The sequence below is a fragment of the Suricata suricatta genome, chromosome 9 (assembly GCF_006229205.1).
Source record: "Suricata suricatta isolate VVHF042 chromosome 9, meerkat_22Aug2017_6uvM2_HiC, whole genome shotgun sequence".
In the NCBI taxonomy this organism is placed as follows: domain Eukaryota; kingdom Metazoa; phylum Chordata; class Mammalia; order Carnivora; family Herpestidae; genus Suricata; species Suricata suricatta.
Window position 1 is genome coordinate 23,200,645 of NC_043708.1, and position 13,201 is coordinate 23,213,845.

Here is a 13,201-nt window from a genome sequence, read left to right on the forward strand (position 1 = left end):
ATGTCAGCTTTCAATGCAAGTTCTGAGAACAGAACAGATCCTTTGGGTGAACGAGAAAACAAGTGATCACGTCAGCGTCTTCAGGCAGAACTTTCTCCAAAGCTAAGAAGCTTTGGAACAGCAGTCAGCTCCAGAAGGCACCTGCTCATAAGAAGTGCTTTAATAACCACATTCCCAAAGTGGCTTTGTGGGTTGGGGTGGCCTCGGGTCTTCTTCCCCATCCACTTTTCCAGTGGTCTCCATGGGGAAAAAAAGAAGCCAATAGAAAGTGGCATGCATGTTTTGAATCTCCCTCTCTGGCAGCCCAGCCACAGGAAGGGAGATGTGGTGTACAGCCCAGCAGAGGAAAGAAGCAGCAGAGAGGGGAGGGCTCCCACAATAGCCCCTACACGACCTACAAAGGGGCCTCCAACAAGACCCTCGAAATGTCCTGGTCTCCAGCATCTACCACCTGTGAAATAAACTTTGCTTTGATTTATTTTTTTAAATTTTTAAAAGGAGTGGCTAAAACTCATAAGAATTACAATCTGCTTTAGGGTTTGAGCTATTATGGGATGGTTTGAGGAACACCTACAGACACTATTTTTCATTACAAATCCCAAGGCAGGGGCTTCACCAGAATGAAGAAATCCTGGGAGTCAGTGCTGGGACACTCACTTAGCCCCACCTACCTGACCTCCCTTGACCTGTTGGTTCTCAATCTTGGCTGCACAACAGAATCACCAGGGGAGTTTTAAAAACACACATTGGGTCCCACCCCATGCAAAATTCTGATTGAATTAGCTCATGGGGTGGCCTGAATGTTTTTATACCCCCCTCCCCCCAGTGATCCTAAAAGGCAAAGCCAAGGTTGAGAACCACTGTTCTGCCCTATACCATCCCACCACTTCCATGGAGACACCAGCATGGGATGGTGAAATATTTCTAGAAGAATCCAGGGCTTGATTCAAAAAGAATAGGAGAAAATGAAACTTCTTTGCCTCTTCCTCATTCCAGCCTCCCAACATGTATACCCCTGTGGTCAGTTCTCACATTCTTTGTCACTTCAACACTTCTTCCTGTTCAAGGCCAGGCCTTCAGTGAGTCCTAGAGTCCATGAATCTGGATTTTAGGTATTTGTCAAAGTAGAGTCTGGGCCACTTCTCTTGGATCTAATCCCAAACATTCAGAATTTGGTGAATAGGGTGAGGGTAATCTAAGTCCTCAGACCTGAGTCTCACCTTCCCTCTCCCTGGAAAGCTGTGGTTGAACTTGAAAGGCTCTCCAAGACTATGCTGGGTATTGCCAGCTCCTCCAGGGGCTTGGCTAGACAAGGCTCCTGTCAGTCTCAGTGCCTTCCTGCCCATTCTCGATACATGGAGGGGAGGTGGTGGACAGGAAAGAACCTCTTATGAAAAATCCTGCCACTAGAATGAGGAGGTGAGTAGGCCTGTCCCCAGCTGCCTCATTCACCCTCCAGACACCTCCACAAAGACTGTGGGAGGAGAAGCAAATGGAAGGGCTGGGATGACAGTGGACCAAGCATGGAATCCATCCACCCTCATTCTCATTGGTATGGGCATTCTTTTTCCTGGGGATTAAGGAGGAAGTGATGAGGAGTTTCCCATCCATCCCAAGGGCCCAACTCTCAAGGGATAGCCACTTTGCCCATTTCTGTCAGATTTCTTGCTCTGTGCTGACCCTGCTAAGCTGTCTGCAGTAGAAGAAGTTGAGCTGGGGTATGCATCCTTCAGTCTACTCCATCTAACCCTTTGAGTACAGCCAAAGATCTGAGTAAAGAGCCTATGGTTGAGCAGGCAGGATTCTCTCCTTACCCAAATCTGATGAGTTTTCCATTGAGAGCAATCGAAGGATTTCCACCACCTCCTCAGGGAAAGGGACCCAATTATCTAACATGTAGCTACAGATGCCCTTCAACAAGAGCGGTGGTTTCTATCTGGGGTCTTGGCCCTCACCCAATGTAGTCAGTGGGTCTCTAGTAAGAGAGAACTAGGGAAGAAGGTCTTACCTTCTGAGCAGAGCTTGCCACCGTAGCCAGTGGTGGAACAGTCACAGGTGGGATGGCCATCCAGGAGAAAGCAGATTCCACCGTTTTCACAGGGACGCTCACCACAGGGCCCCTCAGCATCCAACTGGACACCTTGGCTCCCCAGAAGCCGAGGCTCTGAGTTGCCATACTTGAGATCCAGGATTAATCCTCTGAAGCCGGGCATGGCCTGTACTCCATCAAGGGTCAGGGCAGAAGGCCGTATGTCTGCAGGGACACCGCCCAGGAACAAGTCACTGACCACCTCCATGTAGGGCCGCTGGTGCTGCAGCTCGCCTGCCTGGCCCTCACCGTCAACCACCAGCACCGTGCGCAGGTGGTCCCGGCCCACCATGAGGAAGTGCCAGCTGCTGTCGTTCACCTGCTTGTTAGACAGCACAGTGGTCTCTGCACAGTCCATGCTGAAGCGGAGCTGCACGCGGCCATCTGCCAGGGAAAGGCAGAGGAAGTCGCAGACGCCGCCATCGTCCAGGTAAAGGAGCAGCCCCGTGGATACATTGGTCTTGAACTGGAAGCTCAGATCGCTGCGTGTGCTGGCATCCCAGCGCAGGTAGCGGGCCCACTGGTTGGGGAGGCCCATGAACTCGAGGCCCAGGCAGAGCCCCAGCAGTGACCCCAGCAGGACGCTCACCTTCAGGGTGAAGAAAACCGAGTGAGCGGTGAAGCTCATTGTGACCACCAGGACTGAGGCAGGAGGAGCGAACTGTCAGGGACGATCCCCCTTGGCAGCGGGAGGAAAGAGAGGAAGAGGAGGCGGGTGGGTGGGGGTGGGGGACAGAGAGCACACAAAAGGAAGGAGACACACGCACAGATGTCCAGAGGGTAAGAAAGAAAGAAAGTGAACAAGATGGCCCCAAATGGGTGCAGTAAGGAAGCAGAGGGCAAAGATAGGGCAGCAGAAGAGGAGGAAAGTCAGGTGGGAAAAGTGTGGGACTAGAGTGAGGAGCAAAGTGTCTTTCTCCAAGAAAAGATCTCAGCTATCCATGTGGATCTGGAGGCCTTGATTCAAGGAGAGGAAGGTCCACAGCAGGCCTTCAGCACTGCACTCCTTCCAAAGGGCCCCCAAATGCCCCAGCCGGGGAGGCCGGGGAGAGGGCTGGGCTGGGGGTGCCGTGATGGAGGAGGCGTGAGCTGTGAGGTGAGCCAGGTGAAAGGCAAAAACAGGCCAAAGACCGGTCCTGAAGTTTTACCTCCTAGCAGCGGGGGGCTGCCAGGAGCAGGGCAGCCCAAAGCTGAGTGCTCAGGCAGAGGAGGGCCCAGGGCAGAGCCGGAGCAGGTTCAGACTTCATGGTGCGGGCCGCTGGCAGTCCTGCCCATAACCTGCCTCTCAGGACTCCAGAGAAAGACCTGCAGGGAGAAAGGGCGCAGTGGAGAGTAAAGAAAGATTAGGGCGGAGTCCGGAAAATACTGCATCTTATATTCACAAATACTGATGGAGTGCTATGAGTCCGGCTATTCTAAGGATTCCCATAGTGCCTGGTGCTTCAAACAAGAGAGAGGGCCCAGGTTCTTAACCAGAGCCATTGCAGGACCCTGAGCTCAGTGCCTAATGATGCACATGGTTTTTCCATATGCAAAAATAGTACAAAACTCCCAAAGCCACATCAGCACATTTTTACAATATTCATATCACAGGGTCACATAGCTAAAATTTATTTTTAAGTTAAGTACTAACATTCTATACACTTGAATACACACATATAATTTTAACTTATTTACCTATTAAAAGGCATGAAATGACATTGATTTCTTTTTAGATTTTTCTTTTTCAACTTGACAATCCAATGCTTGGGTGTAGGCGGCCTAAGACACGTTCCCCCCTTTAAGTTTTTAAAAGAAATATTTATAAAAATCAGCAAAAATAAATTAGAAAGTGAGTAACGAACAAAACAACTCTCATCTCTTAATAAATGTTGGTGAAAAGTCCTTATAGGAAAAAAAATGTGCTTTGAGACTTAAAAAAGAAAGGCTGTATCTGAATCCTAGTTCCTTTATGTTGAGCTCTGAGCAAATTTCTTAACCTATTTGAGCTTCTATTCCCTCATTGATAAAGCAGAGGAAAATAACCTCTAAGTCTGGAGAGAGGACACAAATGAGATCATGTAAGGGAAGATCCTAGCATGAGGCTATATACATAGTAGGTAATCAATAAACACCAAGTTCTTTACTTTCTTATTTCTGGATACAAAGGGATGAGAAGAAGTGTTGTTGATGTGAGTTGTATATGTCTGTGGAGTAGAGGCAGTATACATATAAAACTATAAGAACTTTAAAAAAAACTACAAAAACTTCAGAATGAACAACAAATGAGAAATTGCACAGACTTGGAGCGCATTACATATGTTTTATATGGACTGGAAGTCACAAAAACCCAGTCAAGTGGGTGATCTAGATGCTGAAGGCAGACTCTAGCCCACCTAGCCAAGTGGAGCTTCTTTGTTCACATAAGAGCAATGAGTATAATTTCCAAAAGGTGTTCAAATTGTTGATTATTAACTGGCACATTTGGTAATTCACCATAGTCTCTATCAGACCATTACTGTCTACAATTTTTATGATGATGGGATTAGCAAAGCTGGTTATTACCCCTGCTTTGAAGAGGAAAGTGTTCCTTAACCAGGAACAAACACCTATGCCCACTGAACAAACTGATCAAACCAACACGAGGTTGATTGAATCCAGCATAAGGAAAACCTTTATTCTATACAAGATTTTGTCCAAGCAGTGCTTCCCAAAGTGTGGCATGGGTACCTCCGGTAGTACAAAAGATGCTTAACTAGAATATAGACACAGCAGCATGGAAGTTTCCAAATCATGTGGCCTTGTCAGAGCCAACTATTAACACTTCAGACATTTTTGAGCTGGTTAAGGTCACTTCGATAGCATGAAATCAACTATGATAGGAGTATTTACACCATGAAAATAGTCCAAAACCACAAATCTGAATCTTTGAGAAAGAGATTTAAAGAACACCTTGAAAGAGAGTGAGGGAGTTACCCATGGGAAGAATGTCCCAGAAGTAATAGTAACAAAGGCCGTTTGTAGAGAAGGCTGGTATCTGTGAAGAATAGCAAGTAGGCTGATGCTTTTCGGGTGGAGTGAACAGAAGACATGAAGCCAGGGGTGAATTATCAGGAGTCTAGGTGACGAGGCATGACCCAGTCTCTATGAATGTGACCCTTGTAGAGATGAGGTATGCCAACCAAGGCAAAAGGCAACACCCCAAGGGAAGAGGAAACCCTGGTTCTGAAAAGAGGACTCCTTCTGGTTTCAACAACTGCCACATTCACGTATTTCCTTAAATCAACTTGTTGAGAGGGACCACTTTCAGGAAATGTGCTCAGAAGACAGCTTCTCCTCTGTCCCCTCCCCATATCATGCATGTGACTTAGGTAAGTGGGAAGGGCAAGAAAAGGAAGAGGAAGGAAGATGTGAGGAGAAAGAATACGCCTCTTACAGGGGGTATTCCAATCCTGGAATTATTGATGAGCCAAGAATATAAAAATCATGGGGCCATCCATTATGGGTGTGTAAGCCCAAGTAGCCTGGGGAAATTTTCTCAATGACACTACACTGGTTGTTTCACTATTGGGGGTAGAGAGGGACTTCTCTCTCCTCTCCCTGTCCTGCCAGTTTAGATCAAGGAGTATACTGGCTGACAGGCAAGGCCTAGGCTCAGATGGTCAAAGCCAATGCAGGACCTGAAGGAGGAAATGACATGGAGATGGAGGGCCCAATATTATGGATGAGCAAGGACATGGGAAACCTCTGAAATAGTCCCAGAAACTTCCAGACTGGTCTATACTAGCTATTAAGTCACCTCTGAGCCTCTGGAAGTCACGTACTTGTCTGTATAAATTAAATGACTTGCTCAGTTCGATCCATTTATTGAGCTCTGATTCAATCCAGACACTGCTCTACCAAAGCGGAATTAAAAAAAAATTCTTATTCTTAAGGCCATCAAAAACTAGAGGGGTCAAGTGTGCTTCAGAGATACAAAGCACAGCACTGAAGAGCCCAGGCTCTGGAAACTTGATGAGGAACTCAGGGTCTGCTTCACCATGGTACCTGCCATAGGGCCTTGGCATGGAGTAGGAGCTCAACAAACATATGCAGAAAGAATGGAAAGTGCAAACAGAAGCTGAAGATCATCCCCATGCATCATCTGACCTCTATTCCATGCAGTGGCCTCCATACTACCCCACTTTACACAATGACAGCAGTCCTGACCTCCCACACTTCCCTGGATGCCAACCTCAGATGACCCCAAAAGGCAAAGCAGCACATGCCTAGTTATCTGAGGAAACCCATGAATTAAGAACCAAGCATTCCATGGGCACTTGGGTGGCTCAGTAGGTTAAACATCTGACTTCAGCTCAGGTCATGATCTCACGGTTCATGGGTTCGAGCCCTGTGTCAGGCTCTGTGCTGATAGCTAGCTCAGAGCCTAGAGCCTGTCTTCAGATTCTATATCTCCCTCTCTTTCTCAGATCCTCCCCTGCTCTCTGTTTCTCTCTCTCAAAAATAAATTTAAAAAGTGTTTTAAAAATTAAAAATCATGCTAAGCGAAATAAGTCAGGCAGAGAAGGACAGATACCATATGTTTTCACTCATAGGTCTATCAGGAGAAACCTAACAAGGGACCATAGGAAGAAGAAGGGAGGGAAGAAAGTTAGGGAGAGGGAGGGAGGCAAATCATGAGAGATTCTTGAATACTGAAAACAAACTGAGGGCTGAAGAGGGAGAAGGAAAGGGGATGGGGGGTGATGGTCATGGAGGAGGGCACTTGTGGGGAAGAGCACTGGATGTTATATGGAAACCAACTTGGCAATAAACTATTAATAAAAAAATTTAGAAAAAAAGAACTAAGCATTCCAGGAACATTCTTCTATAAGGAGGATCATGGGAATTTTCCCAGCCTGCTCTGGGGGGCCACTCCATCCTGCCTGCTGAGTCCCTCACGTCAGATTCACATTCTTTCCCTCCAGCCCAGACCAGCACTGGAGATACCAGTGTTCCCCTGCCTGTATCAAGGGAGACCAAAAAGGGTATCTGAGGAAAACCAAGTTTTCTTTCCCACAGGTGCCAGGAAGAATCTGATTTCAGGACGGTAACATCAGAATTGGGTTCATCTAGACTTGACACCCTATAATCTGCCCACATTCTCTCTTAAAGCCCTTCCATTGCTTTCTTGGATTGTGAACATTCCCGTGGCCTCTGGGAAATTGTCAATATGGCCAAAAGCTAAAGATGACCAGATATTAAATAGCACAGGCCTTGAGCCAATTGCCCCAGGCATTTACTTTTCAGCCTTCTCTGGCCTTCTAGCAGGGCTACACAAGCCTCAAGAAATGGGAAATGGGAGCAGAGAGCCTTCTCCACCCAGTCAGCCTACTTCCACCCTCTCTTGAGCCACAGGATGGCCCAGGCAGCTGTAGGTATAAGTGCTTTGCCCTGGAGCCTGCACAGAGAGTCTGGGCTGGTGTAGAAGTGCAAACACTTATCTGTTATACTGGGAATCTAGCAGGAGAGGGAAAGTGAGTGACATTATCTAATTGCCAGCTAATTTACATAATTATCAAATGGCACACGTTTTACGTGGGGTTAACATCCTTGCAAATGTCTCATAATCCGACTGCTTAGGAGGCAGGGGGGTGGGGAGGGGCTCTCACAACTCTGACACATGGGATAAGTGTATTGGGCCTGGCTTGGAAGAGCCGGCTGCAATTTGCCCTTCCACCCCCTCTCCAGTTCCTCCACTTCTTGAGACAGACTCAGGAGAAAGTGGAGCCTGTGTCTAGAGCCAGGATGGGTGTGTGAAGGCATGATGGCAACTCTCCTCATGCCTAGCCCTTGCTGATATGCCTCAGTGCTCAGACTGGGCTTGCCATTTTTCCACTAGAAATGCTCATTGGCTTCCCTCTTATTCCCTTCACCAGAACCAGAAAATCCATACAATGGCTCTCTGTTGATTTTACTTGCCCCCCCTTTCACCACAGCCCCACTCCACTTTGAAGCTAGGATGAGTTTCACCACCAATCTCAGTGGTGGTCATTCAGGTGGGGTTTATCTCAATCCCAGATCCTAATTAGAATATTCCAATCTTCTGCCATACCCATTAGTTTAGGGACCAGCTTGTCACCCAAACAGAGTGAAATCAGAGTTAGCCCTGGGCCTTTTGCTGGAATTATTGACAGAAAGGTCCTCTCTTCTCATCATCCTGTCAAACTGTTAGAATGAAGCCCAGAGTTGGTGATAGATACCAAGATGACCCTGTCTAAGTATAAAGACAAGGTAAAAACAGAGCCAAAAGATGGCTAAAGATAGATTTCTAGTGAGGTTTTAGTACCTAGATGCAGGCAAGCCTGAAGCGCACGGTCCAAGAGATTCTGGGACTTCCACTGTATGAACTACAAATTTAAGCAAATTTAAATTGGGTTACTAGACCTTCAAAAAACTGTAACTGATGCATTGACAGGAGCTTTCCTTTTACATGGCCACCACACTTCTCAGGACTCCCTGTGACCTGAGATACATGTCAGATGGCTCACTCCCACCACCAGTGCTCCACCTCCCACTCATCCACATGCCTGGGCAAAAGCATAGGATGTGGGCATGCTCTATCCCTAGGTGCTTTGGAGGGAAATGCAGGCTTGCTCACATACAACAGCCTCAGAAATTCACTAAGTCTACTAAACTATGCCCCTCCTGACATGACATGACTAGGGCAGCCTCACATGCTCAGTCCTCCCTACCTTAATGCAACAGTGAAGACTCTATAGCAGGCAGCGAGGGAGGTAAAGGCATGAATTCTCTCCAAGACATGAAAGTAGTTCAGGGTAATGATGCACAGCAATGGCTTTGACATCAGACAGGGCTGCATTTAAACCTAGACTCATTATTATACCTATTTAGCCTGGGGCATCTGTCTGAGCCTCTGCTTATTTATTCAAAAAAATGGGAATGATAATACCTAGCTCATAGGGTAGATCTGAATTTTATTAAATTTATAAAAGGATAGAGATACAACTACTTCCAGAAAATTATATGGCAATAGCTACTAGAGCTGAATATTTTTACCCCATGACTCCATAATTCCCTTCCTAGGTATATGCCAACAGAGATGCTTACATATGTCCAACCAAAGACATGCATGAGAATGTTTATAACAATGCTATTCACAATAGCCAAAACCTAGAAAATAGCCAAATACCCATCCATGGTAGAATGGACAAATAATGTAGTCTATTCATGCAAAAATGCTGTAGAGCAGTGAGAATGACTGGTCTTCATCTCCAGACAGCAGTATGGAAGACTCACAGAAGGGCATACACTGTATGTGTCCCATTCATATAAGGTACAAAAAGAGCAAAATTACTCTGCGCTATTAAATGTCAGAATAGTGGTTACCCTTGGGGGTGTTGCTGATTAGAAGAAGGCAAAGGGGTAAAGGAGTTCTATTTCGGGATCAGGGTGATGTTGCACATTGGGCTCAGTTTGTGAAAATGCATTGGTTAAACATCATGTATATACTCTTCTATACATATGTTATACTTCGAGACAAAGCCAATCCTGTATCTGGGAAAACCTGGGGCAAACATCCACAAGGGTCTTTCAATAGGGAGCTCACTGCCCTCCCCTCCCAGCCCATGCTGAACCTCACTCAGCTCCCTCTGTTCACTATTTATTCATGTCCAAACAACCCCCCCCCAACTTCTATTTTCTCTTCCTTCCTTGAAACCTGCTGAGCTGAGTCTAGTCTTAATGGTGCCGTGGCCACCAAGCTTTCCCTACCCTCTGTTAGCTGTTCTTATGCCTTCCTGAAAGGTAAGGGAGATTGGGAAGGCCTCCAAGGATCTCAACTCTAGTCTGTCAAATGGACATAAAGAAAGGTATTTGAGCTTTATTGTGCTGAAAAGATGACAGAGGTCTTTAGATAATTTTTGAAAGCCTTTAATTATAATAGTTTTTTAAAAAACAATTTTCTATAGAAACTAAGTAGTCTTGTCAAACTAACCTTAATTCCTTTCCTGTCAAGAATAATAATCTCTTATAGTAGAGACACACAGGAGTTATAATACATATGGACTTCAGTCAATCTTTTGGAAAAGTTTCTCATGATATGAGTAATGTAAGGTGGACAGAACCAGGAAGATGTGTCACTGCTAAACAACAGCATTCAAAGAGGGTGAGCCTTCTGGGAAGCAACTTCTGGTGTGAGGAAAGGCCTTGCCCCATTCCTCATATTCATTAAGAGCTTGGACGAAACTGGTCATGTTTGTGGGTGACCCAACAGTAACAGTCTGTGAGCATCCCAGATGATGCTGTGGGATCCCAAGAGGCCATATAGGCTGAAACAGCCTATGTTTAATAAGACAAACTTTGATAGATATAAATGGAAAGCTATATGGCTTGATCCCCAAAATAACCCATAGAGATGGAAGGTGCAATTTGTAATTATATTGTAAACTAGGACGGAGGAATCAAACAGACAAGATGAGACAAGCAAGAGATTACATGTGTTTTGGGACAGATAACTAAATGCAATTTTAGATTGCACTAGTTAAAATGTAACTTATAGGAAATAGGAAATGATCATTTATGTCAATCTGATCATTAGATTTTATCACTTATTAAATATCAGATTTATTCTGAGCCCCACTATTTGAGAGAGGTATAGGTAAGCTGGTAGGTAGTAAATTGAAAGTCAGTCTATTTCTTAACTTTTTTTTTAACCATACAGCACCCTTGCTATACAGAGAAAGAATTCTGAAAAATAGCTCAAACCCTGCAAGGCACTTAGAATCCTAGTAGAAAGGAAAGACATGGGCCTAAATAATACAAAGAGGTAGATCAATGGTGAGAAGAAGGCTCTATTGAGTATGGGCTTGATACGGCAGTGGTCCATCTCTAGGGTGTAAAGAGAACATAGTGTTATAGGGTAAATAACCCCATTCACAGAGGTCAAAGGCATAGGCTCTGGAGCCAGACTTCCTGGGTTCAAATCCCAGACTTACTACTCATTGCTTGTGTGACCCTGAGCAAGTCACTTGCCCTCTGTGTGCCTTAGTTGCCTCACCTATAAAATGTTGAATAAGGAGTTGCTATAGTAAGGCATCTGCTACAAGGTAAAGCCCTTAGAACAATGTTCAGCATGGGTAAGTACCAAGTAAATGTTCGCCACCACTGCTGCTGCTGTTACTGTTGCCCTTGAGGTTCATACTTCATCCTGGCAGCATGGCAGATGTTGGTATCTCTCACCTGGGCTGCTCAGGAACAGTAAGCTGGACAGATGGACATCTTTTAAAATTCATCCCAATTACAGAGGCAATGTTAAGAGTCATGCCTGAGTCTCTTTACATGAGAAACCTTTGGAGGTACCAGGGTATTTGGGCTTACGGAGACAATTTGGCAGTAGCATGAACAGTACATTCGAGCGTCTGAAGTGTTCTTACATTGGAAGAGAGATTTCATGGATTCTCTATTGCCCTCAAAGATAAGATCCTGCCTAATGAATAAATTGGAGGAAGAGTATTTCAGTCTTTATCTTATACAAAGACCACCTCAAGATGAGGTAGGCATCACTGTCACTGGAGATATTTCAGAAGAAGCTGGACACCCTTTGGAATTATATGTCCAGTAATAAATAGGTCTGTACATGTAGTGCAATAGAGTCCAGAGGAACACGAGGTGACTAGCCTAGTGAAATCAATGAAGACTTCTCAGAGAAGTGGAACTTAAGTGGAAACTTGAAGGATGAGTAGAGCACAGGCAACTCAGAAGGAGAAGTCTGGTGTGGGGGGAAAGGCCACTTTGCTGGGGGTGGGTCAGAACCAGGCTCTGTCTTTCTAACTATTGGCCAAATGACCTATGGAAAACTATTATCTCTTGTAAACTGGAAAGAACAGTGAATACACGTTCCAGGATGTTGTGAACATCAAACTACATGGTGTAAGATAATAATCATGCCTTCTTAACACATCTTGACAAACCTGTAAGGTTCATATCAAAAGCAACTCATAGCTTTAGTTTCTCCCCTGTCTACCACTTCTACTCCATTGCCAAGGGAGCCCTGAGTTATCTAGAGGGCAAAACACAACAACAAACACTTGCCCACAGACCATAGGACTCAGGTCTTGCAAGGTGCCAACAGCTTCCCCAGCATCCCAGGTCCAGCCAGGAACCCAAGAAGCCGGGGCCATTCATGATTCAGACTCTTCCCTTCTCCTGTCCTCTCCTCTCCCAGCCCAGAGCTCTAAGACATGGGTTGGGAAGCCATCTGGCTACAGGGAGAATTAATAATTTATAATGAAGATAATCACCCTTCAAGATCCTCGCCTCTTGGGACCATTAAAAAGGATTCAATTGAGAGTCAGTGAGTTCTTTACATGAGGGGACAGGGAGAAGGAGGGGGGAAGGGAAGGGTGGAGGTGGGGAGAAAGTGAGGAGGCGAAAGGGGGGGGGAATCAACTAGATATTTAGCCAATCTGGCCCCCTAAAGGAGGTAGGGGAAGAGGGAAATTACTCAGTCCAAGAAGACAATCTTATCCAGCTTTCACAGCACCAGCTCAGCAAGGGTGCAATTTGCGGGTCTTTTCTCCTAGCCAACTCTCTCTATACAAAGGAGAAAAAATCAAACACATGCAAGAGATGGGGAGAGAGATGCAGACAAGAGAAAATAAGCCTGCCCAGAAATCATGTCTGGGGCTGCTGGGATGGCTCTCTCTGTTCTCTTTCCAGGGCACAGTAAGGCCCCCACTGTGCTAATTATTCCCATTACTTGACAAATCCTCCATTAACAAAGCAAGTAGTGCCAGAGCTGGCAGGGGGATGTGCAGAGGCTCCGGACAGACTAGAGCTGTTCAGACCCAAACCAGACAACCCCCAGCTTCACCATGGGGTGAATGTAGGGCACAGATGCATCTGTGGGGGTCACCTTGGAGGTGTGAGGTACAGACCAGGCTTCTTTCCGTGTAATGCAATGGGGAATGGGGAACATGAGTACAGGAAGCAGGGACAGGGCCATGCCAGGGAATGCCAGCTCCAGGAAGGTGTGTTCAGGACCAAGGCCAGTGGCCATTTGGTCCACCCAAGATTTTGGAAAGCCATTGGAAAGGCTGTTTCACAGTTGTGGTAATACATGCATCTCACAGC

At 45.9% G+C, this 13,201-nt stretch overlaps 1 protein-coding gene across 5 annotated transcripts in view; it reads right to left on the reverse strand.

The window, feature by feature from the left end:
* NRXN3 (neurexin 3) overlaps positions 1-13,201 on the reverse strand; it is a 1,559,665-nt gene that overhangs the window by 1,490,362 nt on the left and 56,102 nt on the right. For all 5 annotated transcript variants that reach the window (XM_029950481.1, XM_029950474.1, XM_029950480.1 and 2 more), the window contains exon 2: positions 2,009-3,394. In XM_029950481.1, the coding sequence (XP_029806341.1) occupies positions 2,009-2,717 (709 nt within the window). In that variant the 5' untranslated portion in view covers positions 2,718-3,394. The remainder of the gene's footprint in view (positions 1-2,008; positions 3,395-13,201) is intronic.